Source organism: Nyctibius grandis, chromosome 11, assembly GCF_013368605.1.
Source record: "Nyctibius grandis isolate bNycGra1 chromosome 11, bNycGra1.pri, whole genome shotgun sequence".
Lineage (NCBI taxonomy): Eukaryota > Metazoa > Chordata > Aves > Nyctibiiformes > Nyctibiidae > Nyctibius > Nyctibius grandis.
This window is the reverse complement of record NC_090668.1, coordinates 1,136,160-1,155,503: the sequence shown is the minus strand read 5'-3', so window position 1 is coordinate 1,155,503 and position 19,344 is coordinate 1,136,160. Positions and strand designations below refer to the sequence as shown.

At 63.2% G+C, this 19,344-nt stretch overlaps 1 protein-coding gene across 4 annotated transcripts; it reads left to right on the top strand.

The window, feature by feature from the left end:
• The first annotated feature begins 673 nt into the window (after window positions 1-673).
• ASIC1 (acid sensing ion channel subunit 1) lies at window positions 674-17,777 on the top strand. 4 transcript variants are annotated; one of them, XM_068409797.1, is made up of 13 exons: window positions 677-1,038; window positions 2,203-2,426; window positions 5,625-5,660; window positions 7,690-7,704; window positions 15,307-15,477; window positions 15,920-16,047; window positions 16,249-16,399; window positions 16,488-16,544; window positions 16,620-16,773; window positions 16,859-16,950; window positions 17,152-17,231; window positions 17,358-17,462; window positions 17,673-17,777. In XM_068409797.1, exons 1-13 carry the CDS (start codon window positions 677-679, stop codon window positions 17,775-17,777), a joined length of 1,680 nt encoding a protein of 559 aa, XP_068265898.1. The 4 variants fall into 4 exon arrangements, with proteins under 4 accessions (XP_068265899.1, XP_068265898.1, XP_068265896.1 ...); XM_068409798.1 differs by lacking the exons at window positions 5,625-5,660; window positions 7,690-7,704 and having other exon boundaries at window positions 674-1,038; window positions 2,203-2,398; window positions 15,327-15,477; XM_068409795.1 differs by lacking the exons at window positions 5,625-5,660; window positions 7,690-7,704 and having other exon boundaries at window positions 2,203-2,398; window positions 15,327-15,477; window positions 16,859-17,231.
• The last annotated feature ends 1,567 nt before the right edge of the window (window positions 17,778-19,344 follow it).

Here is a 19,344-nt window from a genome sequence, read left to right as displayed (position 1 = left end):
AGCAGCGAGAGGTGGAGGAGGCTGGTCCCAGCCCCGGCACCCGCGTCGCAGCGGCAGCACAACGAGCCCAGCTCCGGCCCCGGTTGCCGGCCCTCCTTCCAGGTTTGCATCCGCGATTCTTTCATCTATTTGTCAATGTGTTGGTGCCATTTGGGGGAGGCGGATGGGGACTGGGGGTGGGGGGGCAGGTGGGAGGGGTGGGTACAGTGGGGTGCTGGGGGGGGCACGGCACACTGATCCTGCCGTGGGATGGGGAGGGCAGAGAGGAGGTGGGAGGGGAGGAGATGCAAGAGGCTGCACTCAAATAAATACATATATATCTCACAGAATCACAGACTGGTTTGGGTTGAAGGGACCTTAAAGCCCATCTAGTTCCAACCCCCTGCCATGGGCAGGGACACCTTCCACCAGCCCAGGTTGCTCCAAGCCCCATCCAACCTGGCCTTAAACATGTATGTGTGTGTATATATATATTTTTATATATAGGCTGTGGGGAGGAGCAGGGCATGGCAAAGCATCTGCCCCACGCGGGGGCTGCCGGGTGCACCCCAGCATCCCCATGCGGGGATGCCACGGGCCAGGCAGCAGCAGCACCCATGAGGCCACTGCGGCACCGAGCACCCATGGGCTCTCTTCTTGACAGAGTGGCCACCCCAGGGTGCCGTCGCAGACCATGATGGACCTGAAAGTGGACGAGGAGGAGGTGGACAGTGGGCAGCCGGTGAGCATCCAGGCCTTCGCCAGCAGCTCCACCCTCCACGGGCTCTCGCACATCTTCTCGTACGAGCGGCTGTCGCTGAAGCGCGTGGTCTGGGCACTGTGCTTCCTGGGCTCGCTGGCCCTTCTCACCCTCGTCTGCACCAACCGCATCCAGTACTACTTCCTCTACCCCCACGTCACCAAGCTGGACGAGGTGGCGGCCACCAGGCTCACCTTCCCCGCCGTCACCTTCTGCAACCTCAACGAGTTTCGTTTCAGCCGCGTGACCAAGAACGACCTGTACCACGCCGGCGAGCTCCTCGCCCTGCTCAATAACAGGTGGGTGCCAGTGCTCTGAGGTGGCCCCCGGTGAGGTCTCCATGTGCCAGGGCAGGCCACCACCTGTGACCCCAGCCACTCCACCGGCCCCGCGTCACGTGGGGCAGCGAGGGCTGGAGAGATTTGCCCCAAGACTCGTGTGGGCGGCATGTCCTTAGTCTCCGTGAGGAAGCAGATCTTGAGTTAGTTCAGTTCTGCAGCTGGATGTGGCCGCTGTGTGGCACCGCTGACAGCCGAGAGTGAGGAGCCACCAGGTCCTGCCAATGCTCCTGGGCACATGGCTGCCATGCTGGAGCTGCCCTGGGTGGATCCGGCACACGTGGCTCCTGTCCCCAGCTTTGGCACATGCAGCAAGGCCAGGGCCACCCTGGGATGCCTGTGGGGCGGATCCAGCACGCACAGCTCCAACACCATGTCCTGGGTGCCTGACACATGCAGCGGGGCCAGGGATGCTGGCAGGTGAAGCCACTGAGCATCACCCATGCACAGGATTGGAGATAGGTACCACCCCTTGAGCCATGGGACCCTGCGGCAGCAGGGTTCACAGGGAAGACCCTCGCCCGCCCTTCGCAGCCCATCCCCATGGCCATAGTGGCTCCTTGGCACTGCCAAGCCACCGCCATGAGCCTGGTGCCAGCAGCAAGGCTCCCTGCCCGTGCCCTTCACCAAGGGGCTGCACCGCTGTCCCCACTCGTGCCCCAGGGTTTGATATTCCTGCGTCGGGGAGGGGTTTGCAGCCACCAAGGGCAGGAGACGGTGCGAGAGTGGGGGCTGAGAGCTGGCACGCTCAGCCCACGTCCCGGTGAGGCCACCACCTGCAGCCATGACACCACGTCCAGCCTGTCACCACCAGCGTGGGGCAGGCAGCGGGGCTGGCCTCAGCCGGGGCCGGTGCTGCGGGAGCAGCTCTGGGGCAAGCAGGATGGGGTCGGTACGTGGCCGCTGCCGCTGCCCAGCTTCTCCTCCTCACTCATCCTCCTGCTGCCTCTGGGTCACTTTGTGCTGTTGGATGCTCTGAAAATGCCACGTGCAAAGTGCCTGGGACTTTGCCGATCCCACACCGGGGTCGGGGCAGAAGTTGCTCGTGTGAAGCCCAAATGGCTTTCGCCGGCGGGAGCAGCCGCTGCGGTCAGGCCTGAGCTTCTGCCCGCTCTGTCCCCTAAGATACGAGATCCCGGACACCCAGACCGCCGACGAGAAGCAGCTGGAAATCCTGCAGGACAAGGCGAACTTCCGAAACTTCAAGCCCAAACCTTTCAACATGCTGGAGTTTTACGACCGGGCTGGTCACGACATCCGGGAGATGCTGCTGTCCTGCTTCTTCCGCGGGGAGAAATGCACCCCCGAAGACTTCAAAGTGGTGAGTGCCCCTGCGGCCCCGGCCCGATGTCATGGTTCCCCCACACCAGGAGGGCGTTTGTCCACTTGTAGCCACTCCGGTCTCCTTTCAGCTTGGAAACGACTGGCAGCATCTTCATTAAAGGGGTGCCAGGGGATGCTGCTGGGTTTTAGGGGTCCGGGTGCTGCTCGGTGCGTGGGCAAAGCTCCCCGGGGTCACTTGGGCTCTGCACAGCAGGGACACGCACGCTGGGCTGGAAACTTCGTGCTGGAAACTGCCACGCGGTGAGGAGGCACCGGTGGAGAAGCAGGGAGAGCTGTGGCCATGGACGGCAGGGACCAGAGGGAGCCCTGCGATCCCTCCGGGGACGCCGGGCCCGGTGGCACGGCACAGCGTTGTGCCCCCGCCACGGAGGCTGCGTCTCGTGCTGGTGCACGGATCCAGCGCACAATAAAGCCTTTATCCCCCCGCCGCTGCCTCTCCCCCACCCAGCTGGGAATTACACAGTGCCGGCTATTCGGGTGCTGCCTAATAAATTCGGCAGCCGGGGTGGCTGTTCCCGAGCCAGCTCCAGCATGGAGCGCGCGGCTCTGCGCCCATCGGGGTCCCCGTCCCCAGCCTGGGGACGTCCCGCTCGCATCCCGTGTCGAGCAAGGACAAAGCCAAGGCACTGACTGGGCGTCCGCCGAGCTGCTGCCCGGGTCCCAGCACAACTGGGGCGATTTTAATCATCTGCATTAACTTCCCTTGACAGGCTCTTTATGTAGAGCCGTTCTCTGTTGTCAGCCGTCGGGTGTTTTATGTGTTAAATGGAGGCACGTTGCAGCCCGGAGGGGGCTGGAGCCTCTCCAGCGGGACTAGCGAGCGGGGCCAGTCCCAGCCTGCGTGTGGCCACTGGCTGCCTTGACGCCGGGCTCTTTCTGGTGCATGGTTGTGTTTTCTGCGCCGAAGCTTCCTCAGGGACGCTCATCCCAGCTCCCGACCTCATCCATCGGGGTCCAAACACGCTTTCTGCATCCCCTCCAACCGGCAAAAGCAAAACAGACTCGTAGCTGGTTTGTTATTCCTGCCCGGGTTATTCCTCGCAAGCAGATTGGGATGGTTTAATGGATTTGGTTAGAAAGAACTGGCTCCGTGCTGGATTTATGTTGCTCTTTGGATTCGTGGCGGGGCTGGGGACGGTGCTGCCGGCGCGCGGGGTCCTGGCAGCTGCCCCGTCTCGCTGAGCTGTGTGGGAAACCTTCGCCCCATCCCTGCGCCGGAGTCCCGGGGCTCGCAGAAGCTTTTCGAGGGGTTTGTTCGACACGTTCCTTCCTGCCGCCTCGCTGCTCCCTCCTCCCGGCTCCGACCGTGTCCGCCCAGGCTGAGCCGGGCTTGGTGCTGCTCCGGGCCCAGTGGCACCAGTCAGGGCTGGTGGGTGCTGGGACCATCGCCCAGTGATGCGCCATCATCCCCCAGTCCCCCAGGCCCCAATGGGGGTCCCACCGCCCTGTGCCAAGGGAGTGGGGGCTGCATTCAGCTCTGCATTTCGGGAAGCCCTTTGCACCCTCCAGGCTGGTGGGGTGCCCCGAGCGGGTGCTTTCGCAGCCGGTGCTGCCCCTCTCCTCTCCCTGGGGTAGAGGAGATGCTGTGTCCAGAGAGGGGCCTCGCCAGGGAGGGGGTTTGGGCTGCCCAGACCCCACAGGCTGGGGGGAGCTGCCTCCACGCAGGCAGGGATGCGTGTCGGTCCTCTCCCTGCGCCTGTCCCCTTTGCAGTCATTTGACCTCAGTGCCGTGGCCAAGGGGGAGAGCTGGGGGTCCGGTGGGGAGAGCTGGGGGGTGACTGTGACTGGCCACCCGGGCGATGCTGGCTGCATGCTGATGCTGGCCAGCGCAGGAGGAGACGGGAAGATCCACGGCTCCGCCGCCAGCGCCGCGGCCCCAACACACCGCGGCTGCCGCGTTATCTGTCCCCAGCAGAAGGGAGGGCTCGAGGGAGACGCAGCGAATGCAAACGAGGGGCTGCCGTAACCAAAGTATCCGGGGCAACAATAAGGTCACAGGAGCTGCCTCCTGCCCATGTCCCCTCCTCGCGCTGCCAGACAGTGGGGGAGCATCACCGGGGGCAGTCGCAGCAGCCCAGGGCCCCCCCAGTGCTGGGAGCACTGTGTGCCCCCCATGATGCGCCCACCCAGGAGCACCCTGGGGGGCTGTGGGTTGGGTCTCAGCCCCCCCCAGCACACGGCATCGCCCTGCAGCCAGGACAGGACCCCCTGGCACACGGGTGCCGTGGGGAAGCCCATCCTGGGATTATACGGGCTTTTCCCACCTCCTCTGTCATCCCGCGTCATCACCGGCCACATCGGGGGGTCCCTGGCCTTGCTCGTCCCCCATCTCCATCCGCGTTGGCCTGCGGGGTACAGGGATGCTCCAGGGCCAGCAGTGGAGCTGACCAGGCTCAGACTGGTCCCATACAGGAGATTGAACCCTCTGAGACCACCCAGGGGCAAACAATTGGCCCATCCCGGCTCTGCCCTGGCTCTTCACAGCCCCTCCAGAACCACGAGGGTGTTGGGGTCCACCCAGACTCCCCCTCTGCAGTGGTCCAGGATGGGGAGGAGGACACAGAGAGATGCAGCCACCTCCTCTCCCCAGCCTCTAAATCCTGCATGGCCTTAAAGCCTGGAGGGGCAATCACAAGGCTGAGGGGCAAGTCTTGACCCCCCTCAGGGCACGGTCTTTCCAGCCCTGAGGGACACGGGCTGAGGGTGTCCCTGTCACCGGGCTGTGCCCAGAGCCTCGCACCCACAGGGCCATGCACAGGGTGGGCAGGGGACGGCCACCCAGTTCCCCTTTACAGGGAAGGGGCGATCACCCTCCCTGTCACCTCCGTTTTGGGGCCATACTCCCCGACATGCTCATTAGAGAGATCAATGCTTCACACTCGCTACTTCATTATTTATAAGCTCGAGCCCTCGCTCCTCTGCGGGAACGCGTGGCCCTGCCAGCTCCCAGCTTGCGTTTCCCCTCCCTCCCTGGGTGGCAAAGGGCCCCCAGAGCCCTGCTCATCCCCCTGGCTCTGCTCCTCACCCAGCAAGGGAAAGTCCTTGTCTGTGGGCTCTAAACCCCATTAATTTTCTTTCCATCCCAGGGAAAAAGGATAACCCAGAGGTTATCCTTCCTCTCCACAGCCCAGTACGGCCCGTGGGATGGGAATCAGGGCTGCCCCATGCTCACAGAGCCCCTTTTTGGGGGCCAGAGCAGCCAGGGGTGACACAAGCCACCGTGCCTGGCACGGTGCAATGTACCTTTGCAGCTTTTCCTTCTCACCCACCACGAGCCCGTCCCGGGGCAGAGCCACATCCCCAACTCCTCGTCACCATCCTGCTTTGGGGCACGGAGGCCGAGCCTGGCCTGGGAGCTGGGAGCCCTGGGGCCGAGCGCGTGGGACATCCGCGATGAACTGCAGAGGATTAAGCCCTCCGGACCATTTCCATGAGGCTCCGGGGCTGAGCTGGCACTAGGGAGAATTGAGTTTGACACGGAGATCATGCCGCTGCCTTTTGCATTGGATTCCACATCCTCTGCCCTGGAAACACCGAGTGCACAGAGGAGGAGCAAGGGAGGGAGCAGGGAAGGTCTGGAGCAGCTCCAGCAAACCCCACACTCCTCGTCTCCTCCTTCCTCCCGTCTCCAGGGCAATGCAGGAGCTGCCGTGATGGAGAAGGACCTAGCGGCATCTCGCTGTACCCCACAGCACCCCATTGCACCCTGCTGAGCCTCCCCATTGCCCTTCTGCACCTTGGTGAACCCCACTGGACCCCACCAGATCCTGCTGTGTCCCTCTGCACCCCGCTGTGCCCCCCATACCCTGCCAAACCCCAACACGTGCCCCTGTGCACCCCCAAAGCTCCCTGCTCAGCCCACCTCGCTCCAGCTGGTGCACGTTGGGGGTCAGGTCCTGCCACCCCAGGAGCACAGTGGCTTTTCCTCCTAAAAAAAAAAACCCAAAACCTCATGGCATTCCAACCTGCCTCGTTGGTGGGTGCCAGGGCATCCTCCAGCACCCATGGGAGCGCGGAGGGAGGGGTGCAATGGGGCACGCTCGGGCTGCCAGCCTCAGGGTGCTCAACCAGGGGATGCTGCCAGTCTCCCTACTCTGCATCGACCCTCAGGACCCACATCCCAGCACCCACCGACGGACCCGGGTGTCCAGCCCATGGTACCCCGTGGCCCCACACGGAGCTGCGGCGGCCACAAGCCCAGGAGCCTCGTGGCGAGCGGCGCTCCCCCACAGCGCAGCGTTAGTGGATAATCATAGAGCCAGAGTGAAAAGCATCTCCAACACAGCTGGAGAGACCGGGCGCGGGAATTACTGATACCCAGATATTTCCTGGAGCTTTAGACAGTGAATAAACAAACCGCACGGGCCCATCTGGCTCTGGAAAAACAACCTGGGGACCACGCGTGGGCGCAGGGCTGGCCGCTGGCCCCAAAAAACATCGTCCGCCCGATTTGGGGCCAGTCCCCAGCGGCACACCGAGCCCCAGCAGCTCCAGCACGTTTACAAATTCTGTAAGAGATTCAAGTGATTTATGTAAATCGCTTTTTAAAGCGGCACACAGGCTCCTAAATAACTTAGAAGCGGTTGAAACTGCTTGCGGGTATCCGTTATCTCCCAGCAGCGACTCACCTCCAGCACCCCGGCCACGCCGTCCCCACCCGTGTCATCTGCGAGCTCCCGGCCGGGCTCCCCCCCCGCATCGCCTCCCTTTGCTGTCCAACAGCAGCATCGTTTGACCCCAAAGGCTGCATCATTTTCCAGCCAAACGAAGCAAACCCAGCGGGACACGGTGCCAAATAATTGGAGGCGATGGAGCAGAGGAGCCGCCCCAGCCGGGGCCGCAGCCGTTTGCTGGTGGTGACTGGGCTCTCCCAGCACGCGCGGCGGGTCAGGAGCACCCCGGCTCTGTCGGCTCATCGGCAGCTCGGGGGATTTCTAGTACCACCGTGTTGTGCTCAAAGCAAATCATCCCTAAAGCAGCCGTGAGCCGTTTAGCCCTCGGGCGCGGAGATGCCGGCGAGCGTCGCTCCTCAGCTGCCGCCTTTCCCCACCTTCATCCGAGCTTCGGGGGGTGCAGGCAGGAGGACAGGGGATCCCTCGGCTGCCTGTGCCTTTGCCCACCCCGCGCTGACGCCAACACGGAGATGGCAGCTCTTGCTCGAAGGCGGGTGCGTTTCACACCCATTCTGCAGCGGGACAGTGATGCCGCGGCGTGACGCCGGCGCTGCATGGGATCGGTGCCGCTGAACCCGCCACAATTTTGGCTGAGCTGGCACAGAAGAGGGTCAGGAAGAAGTGGGCCGAGGACGTCGGCGCTGGGCACAGCACGGGGGGAGGCCGACGCGTGCCTGTGTCTCGCAGCCGCTTCGTTAGCAGCTCTGCAACGGAGTAGGGAAATCGTTCAGCGCCTCGAACCTCTGAGCACGGAACAGCATCGCTCCTGCCCGCCCCAGCAGGTGATGAGGACAGGGGACAGGAGGACACACGGGATCAGGATCAGGCCCAGCCGGGGGTCATCGCACCCCTGGCCCTGCGCAGGGGCAACATCCAGCCCCAGGAGCGCGCACAGCCATGCCCAGAGCCACGGGGCACAGCAGCACACCCAGCACGGGACCGCTGGGCACACCCAGAGGTGTCACACACACCCAGAGCCCTTTGCACAGCCAGATGCAACACACGCACCCGGAGGTGTCACACACACTCGGAGGTGTCACGCCAAGAGCTCGAAGCAGCTCAGATGCACCTCAGGTCACTCCTGCTTCTCTTCCGATGCCTTTGCACATATAAAATCATTAACCAATGAATTATTAATTATTATTAATAAGCTTTAATGGCTTCTGTGGCTGCTGGAAGAGATGAGGAGGCTTTTGAGTGCCATCCGGCCACAGTGGAGGCACATGTGCCCCAAGGGAGCCACGGGCTGGTAACGCAGCCCTGGCCACCACCAGCAGTCGGGGTTTTCCAATTTGCTCCCCCAATCTCCCTTCAGCCTTTATCCGAGCTCCGGGCACACAACGCCTTGGCCGACCGTGGGTACGGCAAAGAACCTGCCCAGGAAACCTCCCAGTGCCATTTCCCCCCTCTGCCCCCGATATCAAGCAGGGAGAAGTGGGGGCAGAGAGGGGGGCAGGTCCCCCAGGCACACGGAGCCGTGCAGGAGGCAGAGATCTCCCCAGGGAGATCCGGGAAATTAACTGTCGTGCAGCCTTTTGCCTCGGTTTTAATTTATCTGGCTTTTTATAGACGCCTTTGTTTTATCGCCTGCAGAGAGCTTGGCCGGAGCCGGGGCTCTCGGAGCATCACTGCGATTCCCAAAACCCCCATGACTCAAGAAGCTCCTCACCATCTCAGGCTCTTATTTATTTATACAGGCCCTGACACTTGGATATTATAACCTTTTATTTATTTTTTGGGAAGGGTTTTTTTTGCTGTATGGAGGGTTTGGTGCACTTGCATCCAGGCTCTTACCGTAAGGACAGAGAAGGGGTGCGGGATGGTGCTGGGGCAGGGTGACCCCACTCTCACTCTGATTTATCAGGGATTTTAAGCCCCTTCTCCTGGCAGCACCACAGCCCAGTAAAGCGATGGGGAGACCCATCCAAAGCAGCTGCACGCCGAAGCTGCGCAACCACCCTGCTTGGATTAGATTAGATTTGAAAACCGTGATGCGTGCAGAGCCAGCGCGAGCGAACGCAGCAAGAAAACCAGATAAGAATACAAGTTTTTTTTTTTCCCCCTTCACCAATAAAACCGTCGGCTTGAATCTGCTTGCACGGACTGTCGGAACAATTGTGAAGGATGTCGGAAAAAATTGCAGCCTGCTTATGGGTAATTCGTGATCGGCAGGAAACACGGAAAGGCGCTGGGATAAGTGTCCACGCAGGATAATCCCGGCAGCCCCGAGTTCAGCGGCACCTCGGCAGCATCCCCTGCATCCCGGCGGGGCAGGAGCTGGCACAGCCCTGCTGACCCCTCCGTGGCACCAAGGGTAAATCCCTCGGAAAGCTCTCAGCATTACACACTGCTTCGGTTACAGGGGCGCAAACAGGTCCCCAGCAAGAAGGATGAGGTGGCTGCGGGAGCTGTCGCAGCAGATGCCCAGCGAAGGGCTGCAGGGGGTCCCGGCTGAGCCCCCCCGAGCCCGCAGGTGGCCTCTGCACCAGGGACACCAGCACCCAGCTGGGAAGCGCTCGGCAGCCCTGGCCCAGGGAAGCTTTGAAAGATTAATGGAGTTTAAATGGAAGCGTTTGGAGAGGAGATAAGGCTCGTCTGATGTGAAATCACATGGAACAACGGGAGCCAGGGAGGCCCCGGGTCCGTAATGAAGTCCACTTAGAGCATTACTCACCCTAATGTGCTTTTTATTAAAGTTCTGCGCTGCCAATGCCAGGTCTGCAGCCAATAACCCTGGGCAGGATATCACAGGGACCTGGAGCACCCAGCCCCTCCACCCAAAGCAGCCTGGATGGAGTGTGCCACCCCTGCACGGTCCCAAAAAGGGACCTTTGATTTCCCATCCCCTGTGCGAGCCAGGGCTCCTGCATCACCCAGTGCTGCAGCATCACTGGTCCCCACGCCTGGGGCTGGGCTGCCCAGGCCTGCAGGGACGGGGTGGAGAGGAGGCGGAGGTGGGGAATAATACAGAGGAAAAACTCCTTTTTAAATCATCGATTTTTTCTGCATTAGAATGTGACATGATAATCCACTGTGAAGCGTCTAATCTGGGGGATAAAGGGCCGGATAACACAAGCTGCGCCCGGCTTGGCCGGCGGAGCGAGCGCAGGCAAGGTGGCAGCATCTGATAAGGGGCAGCAGGATTAGTCCCGGCAGAGATCCCGGCTGCCCGGGCAATCCCGCCTCGCTCGGCTGCCCCAGCTCTGCCCCTCGTAGGCTTCGGGGATGGGATCCACAGCCACGGAGCCATCCCAAAGCGGCTCATCCTGCCCAGAGCGGCGATGGAGGCACTGCGGGTGCCACCACCACCGTCTTGGCAGCTCTGGGAGCTGCAAAGCACATCCCTGGGCCAAGGCACGTCGCAAACCTGGTTCTTCTCCCCTCCAATGCAGCGCACCCGGCTGCATCGTGGGAGCAGGATGGCCCGGCTGCGGGTGCCCATCTGCCCCATCAAATATCCATCCCCCAGATCCTACTCCCATCTCATCCTTCCCCATCAGTTGGCTCCAACCTCCAGGCACCCCCGGGGACGATGCAGGCGGCTTGGCCCCAGCTTGGCTGGTCCTTGGCGGGGACAAGCAGCACCCAGTTACAAAACCAAGCGGGTCCAGCTCCCCAGGTGCTTTCTGCAACAGCCTCCCCGGGGCCGGGCTGCCGCCCGCAGCCCTGGGATAACAGAGCTTGCATCGTTGTTTTCTCCTCGCCTCCTCGGGGATTGGTTTATCTCTATGAATAACTCCATCCCGGCTTTGATCTCCTCTGCCATTAAAGCGTGACAGGCTGTGAAATGTGCTGTTGCTGCCATCAAATCCCCCTCCCGCTTCCCCCCCCCACCGCCTCCGTGCTCCCCTGCTCCAGGGAACCTCCTTTCCCAGGCCCGTGACGAGCTGCAAAGCAGCGAGCGGGGCCGAACCGCCCTGGGACAGCGGCCAAACACGATGCCAGAGCCAGGAAAAAACCAGGCTCCTTCCACCACCCCGCGGCCCTCGCTGCGGCGGGGAGGAGGGCAGGAGCATCCCCGGGCCCCAGCGGTGGGTCAGGGTGCGGCGGCAGCATCCCAGCACGCGCCGCCACGGGGGCTGATGTCACGGCTAATTATAGCATCCCCCGTCCCTCTCCCCCACCAAAGCTTTTACCTGAGAGAGGTTAAAAATAACTCCCAGCGAAAGAGGAGCTGGAATGAGCCCAAGGACTCCTCCAGCGCCTCCAAAACTTGCACAAACCGGGACGGCACCCCCCCGACCCACAATGCGGGGACGCGGCCACAGCTTGTCCCCGGTCGTGGGGTCAGGATAAGCTCCCCAAGTGCTGGTGCCATCACGCTCCTGGTTGTGACCGTCCCCGGTCACCTTCACCCCGGCTCGAGTGTCAGGTCTGGGACAGGCGGAGGTAACCGGAGCCGGGGCAGGGCTCATCCCCGCTGCCCCGCACAGCTCCTGGGAACAGCCCTGTGCTCTCCGCAAGCTGTTTAAGCTGAGCAAGGAGGTTAATGGCCCCAGCCCGTGATGGAGTGCCTTCATTACAGCACCTCCCTCTCCCTGCTGCAATTGCTCCCAAGAAGACACAGTAAATCTCCCCGCGCCGTGGGATCAGATCAGCCCCTCGCTCACACCCTCAGGGACCATCTTACAGGGCCCCAGGCAGCACTGCTCGCCTGTCACTGCCCTGTCAGGGGTCAACAAACCACTTCAGCCTTATCTTCCATTTCCCTTCTTCTCCTCCTCTCCTTCCTACAGACATTGCACAGAAAATCCCTGTCCCAGAGCTGGGGAACACCAGAAATCCCACCACAACCCCAACCTCAACCTCAACCCACTTGTACCTGCTCGCTCCCTGCCCAAAGCATCCTCAGCACCGGTCTGTGTGTGATCACCCCAGTTCTCTCCCCCAGTGCTGAGCCAGCCCCATGCCCCCAAACCCCCTCCCAGGTGAAGCCCTGATGCCTTTATAGCCTGGTGCTGCCCACGGTGCAGCTGCAGCTCATCTCCATCAAAGACAAAGGGCTGGGATGTGATCTGGTCCCCAAGACACGGTGGCTCCCAGCTCCCCAATCCGCCTCCCTCCCCTATTTCCCAGGATGAGTTTCCAGCTCAGACTCTCTAAATTGCTCCCAAAAGGCACGACTTTGCTCTCGGCTTTATGAAATTTCATCCCGTGGCTCTGGCACTCGTCCCCAAGGTCACCCACCCTTTCTCCCAGGCGCTGACAGCATCCCTGGTTTTGTGGCAGCTGCCAACGTCCCCCTTACGCAAGGGCCCTCTTGGGAATATGGAGCTCGGGGAGCCCCAGGACAGCCCCTCGAGGGACAACCCGCTGTCATGTCACCAGTCGTCTTGGCTGAGCCTGCCCTGGCAGGGATCCCCAGCGCATACCCTGCCCCTTACACCAGCGTCACTTGCTCGGGTAGAGCAGATAACTTTGCACTGGTGTCAGAGCAGATTTGTACAAGTTTCCTGATTGCATTTGTTCGCCCAGTTTGGTGATGCCCATGTCCACGAGCCGGGATGTGCTCGGGGACCAGGGCCCTGCGGGGAACCAGGGGGCTGGGGCGTGCTCGTCACACCTGGGCACCGGCCAAAACCTTTCATCCAGCCCTTGCGCATCAGTGCTGCCATATTTAGCTGCTCCCCTTCCCCTCGGGCTGGCGATGGCGGCTGCGGTGCTGGGCCGCGGCTGGAGATTGCTCTGTGGTCACATCGGATGCTTTTATCAAGTGCTGAGTGCAGGAAAAAAAGTGAACCGCAAGAAGGGGCTGTGCCGCTGCAGGGAGGAGACGCCTTCGCTCCCGGCAGCCAGCCCAGCCGCCGGCTCCGTCCCACCACCCCGCATCAGGACAGCCTCCCCGGGACCCCCGGCCCCAGCCGGGCCAGCAGCAGGAGGTCGGGATGCCGTCCTGGGGGAAGCTGTGGCTCCCTGTGCCCCGCGGCGATCCGAAGGACAAGGGGACACACTGTGTGCCAGCTGGGCTCTGCAGAAGGAGCCACCACCTGAACCACGGCAGCACCCAAATCCTGCCAAAACCAGCTCCGGCGTGGGGGAGGACGGACCTCGCACTGCTCGGGACGTCGCCGTCGCCGGATTGCACGTGCCACGGCCCCACGGCACGGGGAGATGAGCCCACGGGGATGGGTGATGCCAGGGCGGGACGAGCACTGCAAGAGCTTGGGGACACCACAGCGTCCTCCCGCCCTCGCTGGCAGCAGGACGGTATCACGGGCGTTTCGGGAGAACCTCTGGCTCCAGCTGCCCTGGTGAAGAGCCCAGAGCCCGGCATATGGTGGCTCCGGAACCAGCCGGCGCCCAGCAGGGAGGGCCTGGCCGGAGCAGCCGCTCGGGCTGCCAGGGCCGTGCTGCCCCGCCGCGAGGACGGAGGACGGAGGATGCGGTGTGGGCACGCAGCACACCGGGGACCTGCACACACCCGTGCACACCCGTGTTCGCTGGACCTGGCAGTCCCACAGACCCCTGGGCAGCGTCGGGAGCTCCCAACGCCTCGGTGCTTCTGGAACTGGCAACGTCCCTGCTCCGTCCTGTCAGCAGCAGCCGGCCGGTCCCGGGGGACCTGGGGAGCCCGCAGAACCGCCCCTCGCTCCTCCTCTCCTCCTCCCTGCTCCTCATATACCCTCCTCTCTCCGTCCCCTCTGAGCATCCCTCTGCTCCTCTCCCTCGCTCCCGCTCGTCTCTCCTTTCACCTTCTCCGTTTCTCTTTGAACTTGTCCCTTCCTCCCTCCCTGCTCTCCCCTGGCCCCTCTCACCCACACCCCGAGGAACCGACCCACCGCTGAAGACCCCCAGGCTGTGCCAGGGTGGGGGCCAGGACCCCAACGCCGGAGCCGGGACCCCCACACCACAGCTGGGACACCCACGCTGGACGATGCCTCTCCAGATCTTCTGCACCATCTCCTTCTCCAGTGAGGAAGGACCAAAAGATGCTGCAGCCACCGAGAAGGCAGAGGACGGAGCAGACGAGTTCCTGTACGGGCAGGAGGAGGATGAAGAGGAGGAGGAGGAGGACACGGGGGCAGCCACGGACTTTGTGGCCTTTGCCAGCAGCTGCACGCTGCACGGGCTGAGCCACATCTTCGTGGAGGGCAGCCTGGGCGCCCGGCAGGCGCTCTGGGCGCTGGCCTTCCTCCTCTCCCTCTCCATCTTCCTCTACCAGGTGGCCGACCGCATCGTCTACTACCTGGAGTACCATCACGTCACGCTGCTCAGCGAGGAGGACAGCCCCGAGATGACCTTCCCCGCTGTCACCTTCTGCAACGTCAACCGCGTGCGGGTCTCGCAGCTCAGCCACGAGGACCTGCTCTACCTGGCCCCCCTGGTCGACTACGAGCCCGGAACGGAGCTGGGCTTCGCCCCGGCCCAGCCTGGCCCTGGGGATGAGGACGAGCCCCTAAATTTGTACGTTTTTTTGAACCGCACTTGCCACCAGCTGGAGGACATGCTGCTGAGCTGCAGGTACCGGGGCGAGCAGTGTGGCCCCGGCGACTTCGCGGCGGTGAGTAGCCCCAAGGCGGCCAGGCACGGGGAGCAGCCCCGGCTGGCACCGTATCGGATCGGGCATGGTGGGCAACGCCATCCTTACCACCTCGCTCAGGGACAGGCTGGTATTTTGGCCCCGTCTCGCTGGAGCTGGGGACGGCACCAGCTGTGGAGACGCGCTGGTGGGACGCGGGGAGCAGCCCCAGGTGCCTGGCACCTCCATCTTGGCATCACCACCGCCCGTGGGGCATCAGGTGGTCTGCAGCCCACCAGCCTCACGTGCCCCTTGCCCGGGCTTGCAGCAGCTCAGCACCTGGAGATGTGCCAGGTTCACTGGAACGGCCGAGGAGGACGAAGGGGTTCAGGATCCCGCCCAGCCCCGTCCTCCGCAGAGACGGAGGAGGGCTTGGAGGAGGTGCTGGGGCAGGCGTAGGGCTGAGCACCGCCGTCTCGGGGAGCTGCCGTGGGGTCGAGGTGCTGTAAAGCTGCAAAGTGTCTCCTCCGAGTCCCTGCCAGAACGTCTCCTCCTGTACTGGGGCAAAGATGGGCAGTTCAGACAGTGAGTCACCCCGTAGGGCAGGAGCCTGGGTCGGGTCGTATGCCCAGGCTGGGGATGGCTGTGTTTTGGGGCTGGGGACAGCTGTGTTTCAGGGCTGGTGATGCCCTCCTGGCCCCATGCCGTGGTGCCGGCAGTGGTTTGGTGCTGGCAGAGGGGCCCCAGCCTCAGCCCCAGGTCCTCTCCCACAGGTCTTCACCCGCTACGGGAAGTGCTACACCTTCAACGCGGGGCAGGACGGGAAGCCCCGGCTCATCACCATGAAGGGGGGCACTGGCAACGGCCTGGAGATCATGCTGGACATCCAGCAGGACGAGTACCTGCCAGTGTGGGGAGAAACAGGTAACCCACTGCCCCAGCGGCTCTGCCAGCAGCTCCGTGCGGTCACCGGCAGCTCCCGGGGTGCTTCCCAGCCCCTTCCCAGCCCCCCACCCCACGGGTCCACGTCCCTCAGGCTCCCTCCTCTTCCCTCCTTCCATTTCTCATCACTTCGGGTCCTTTTCTTTCCTTTTCCCTCCTTGTCTGTGCTCTTCGCCATGGCAACTCCCCATCGGTTTAGAGAAGCAGCCACCACTTGTTTATAAATAGAGGCAAACGTTTTCCCTGCTGCTCTCCCTGGGTGCAGGAGCAGGAGGGTCAGAGGCAGGGGGGACAAGGACAAGGACAGATGGATGGACACGTGAACGAATGGATTTGCCCAGGGGAAGGGTGGGAGACAGGAGTTTTGGTGCCTCTCGCAGAGAGGGGTACAGTGCCACGCTCACCCCACTTCTCTCTGCCACAGACGAGACCTCGTTTGAAGCCGGGATCAAGGTGCAGATCCACAGCCAGGACGAGCCCCCACTGATCGACCAGCTGGGCTTCGGGGTGGCTCCCGGCTTCCAGACCTTCGTGTCCTGCCAGGAGCAGCGGGTAGGGACTGGGGGGGTCTGGGGTGCTCCCTCCCACCCTGCACTGGTGGCTAGACCTGCTGTGGGATGCTGAGCCTGTCCCCTATCCATGCCCCTGTCCCCTGCTTCCATGTCCGATGGAGAGGGGGACCCAGCCCTGGGGACAGATGCAGCGAGGGTGTCTGTCCCCCCCACTCACCTCCTGGCTTCTGCCCCTTCCCAGCTCATCTACCTGCCACCTCCCTGGGGCGACTGCAAGGCTGGGGCGGGCGACTCGGAGTTTTACGACACGTACAGCATCACCGCCTGCCGCATCGACTGCGAGACCCGCTACCTGGTGGAGAACTGCAACTGCCGCATGGTCCACATGCCAGGTGAGCCCCGCGCGGCACCGTCCGGCCCCCCCCGGCTCAGCCCACCGGCGCGCTCCCACCCAGAAAACCTGCCCTCTCTCCCCTCCAGGCGATGCCCCTTACTGCACCCCGGAGCAGTACAAGGAGTGCGCGGATCCGGCCTTAGGTGAGGCTGCCCGGCCCCGTGGGACCGAGCTGGGGGTGCTGGATTTCTCCATCATCTCCCTCTCTCCCTGCCCAGATTTCCTGGTGGAGAAGGACAACGAGTACTGCGTCTGCGAGATGCCCTGCAACGTGACCCGCTACGGCAAAGAGCTCTCCATGGTGAAGATCCCCAGCAAAGCCTCCGCCAAGTACCTGGCCAAGAAGTACAACAAGTCGGAGCAGTACATCGGGTAATGTGCTGCGGGTGCAGTGACAGGGCAGCATCTTGTCCCTCCACCCCAAATCTCAGCCTGACGCCGTTTATGTCCTGCACAGGGAGAACATCCTGGTGCTGGATATCTTCTTTGAAGCCCTGAACTACGAGACGATTGAGCAGAAGAAGGCGTATGAGGTGGCTGGCTTGCTGGGTGAGTGTCGGGGGCTGCGCTGGGAGCCCTGTGGCAGCACCCAGATGCCATCCTCCAACGAGGGGTCTCACGTTGGCCCCGTTCCCGAGGCACCGGGGTGGGGCACCCGTCACAGCGGTGATGAGTTCTGCCCTTTCTCTGCTCCCTCTGCCACCAGACGCCAGACTCGTGCCACCCTGATGGCTTCCCTCTCCTCTGCAGGTGACATCGGAGGGCAGATGGGGCTGTTCATTGGGGCCAGTATCCTCACAGTGCTGGAGCTGTTCGACTACGCCTACGAGGTGAGTGTCTCCGCCATCCCACGGCTGCCGAGGCCCCAGGTTATCCTGGAGCACCAAAACGCTCGTGTGGGACATGGGGAAGAGCCGCCCATGAGCCCCCACGGCGCTGAAATCTGGCTCTCGCAGGTGATAAAGCACCGGCTGTGCCGGCGGGGCAAGTGCCGCAAGAGCCACAAGAGAAACAACACGGACAAGGGCGTCGCGCTGAGCATGGACGACGTGAAACGCCACGTAAGTGCCGGCCGTGCCGCGGGAGCTGCTGTCCCCTCTGGCAGCTGCTGTCCCCCTGTGTGTCATGGGGTGGGGGTCACCGTTTTGGGGAGCGCTTGGGAACGGAGCAGAGGCACCAGGCAGAGGTGCCGTGGGGAGACAGGACTCGCTCCCTGCGGGGTCTGGGTGAAACCAGTGACCCCAGTGTCCCACCCGTCCTCTGCCCCACAGAACCCCTGCGAAAGCATACGGGGCCACCCGGCAGGCATGACGTACGCAGCCAACATCCTACCTCACCACCCGGCCCGGGGCACCTTTGAGGACTTCACTTGCTAACCGACGTCTGGATGTACAACCTGAGCTACCAAAGCCCTCCGGAGAGCCGCCCTTCTCCCTGCGAGCGCCAGCGGAGAGACACATCTAGGGGACCTTGCTCCTCACCACGGTGGGACACGGACAAGAGCGACGGCCTCGGATTTCGGGGCAGGCGGTTGGGCCAGGCCATGCTCGAACTCAGCACGCAGCCCCTGCGGCAGCTGCTCCGCGCCTGCCCCGCGAGTTCGGAGCCTCGAGGACGCTCCAGCCCGGCCGTCCCGGCAGCGCGGGGAGCGACACGCACAGCGGGCTGGGGCACGGGCCTGCCCCGCCTGCTCCCCTCGGCTCCCCTCGGCCTTTTTAACTAGAAACCCAGAAGCCAAGAAGCAGCCATTCGGCTGCAGAGTCTCCATCCGCAGCCCTGTCCGTCTGTCCGTCCATCGTCTCCATGCCCATCCTGCTCCAAAGCCTTGGCCGGCGCTTGCTGGGACCCCCGTGCCTCGCAGGAGGGATCACCGAGGAGCCCCGCGGCATGTCCGGCAGCACGGCAGTGGGTTCGGCAGTCCCAGGAGAGCCTCGCTGTCCCCTGGCACCGTGGTGGCCCGCAGCCTGCCCTCGCCGGGGCACTCCCAGCTGCTCCACATGCGCGAAGACGGGGCACCTCCACCTCCCCGAAACGTCTTCCTCGGCACCCTGCCCCAGGGACGGCGGTGCCCAGCCACTGAGCTCGCTGGCCGGCCATGAGCACCAGGGGGACCCGGCCAGGAGATGCCACCGTGGCACTGACGACCTCGCCGCCTGGGCACTCTTCCTCTGCGGCATCGCGTCGGGCGACAGTGTGGTCTCCCTGCCCATCTCTCCTGAGCTCCGTGAAGCCTGGCCAGCGCCAGCCCTGCCCCGCTGTCCCTCCAGTCCCCAGGGAACCTGGGGCTACCCCGTGCGGCCCCCAAAAACAGCCATCCTCGGGGAGGAAGGCAGAAGGAAAGCTCCTGGCCCCCACTTTGGCTGCAGCCACCAGCCCGGCTCGGCCAGGGACACCACAAGGACAGCCCCTTGGCATCGTTTGGCCAGGTGGGCGTAGGAGCCCCAACACCACAAGGGTTCATAGGTTGAGGGATACCCCATGGCACAGGGTGCTCTGGTCCACGGGACCGCAGGTTCCCACCCAGCTGATCCCCCGACAGCAGCTGCCCCCCGGCCACCGCGAGCCCCGGGCATCTTGGGGGCTTCTGCCGGCTCGCTGCCCTGGGACCGCCGCTGCTCCTCCCATCTCTGCCCTCTCCCCGGCACGCAGAGACCTGCCCTGGTAGCCGGGGTCTCGCCGGCACTGGCCCAGTCTCTGCTCCCCAGGCCCGCAAGCGCACCCCCATTTCGCTCCAGGGTCAGTGGAAATTGGCCTCCCCCAGCCCCTGCCAGCCCCCAGGCCCCACACATCAGGCCAGAGCCCTCCCAGGGCCCAAGTGCTACTTATCTTCAAGAGCTTTTGCAATAAGTCTTTTTAGTAATTATTATTTCTAAACTGCAGTTTTGTTTTTATTATTGTCACTATTATTTGCTTCCTGACCAAAATTAGGAACTGGGGGTCAGT

Excerpts from the sequence above, each read along its gene's own strand:
- ASIC1 (XM_068409795.1), top strand. The coding sequence starts at position 677 with ATGGACCTGAAAGTGGACGAGGAGGAGGTGGACAGTGGGCAGCCGGTG. Across the intron at positions 2,399-15,326 it reads CCCCCGAAGACTTCAAAGTG|GTCTTCACCCGCTACGGGAA; the intron begins GTGAGTGCCCCT and ends CCTCTCCCACAG. Across the intron at positions 16,774-16,858 it reads AAGTCGGAGCAGTACATCGG|GGAGAACATCCTGGTGCTGG; the intron begins GTAATGTGCTGC and ends TGTCCTGCACAG.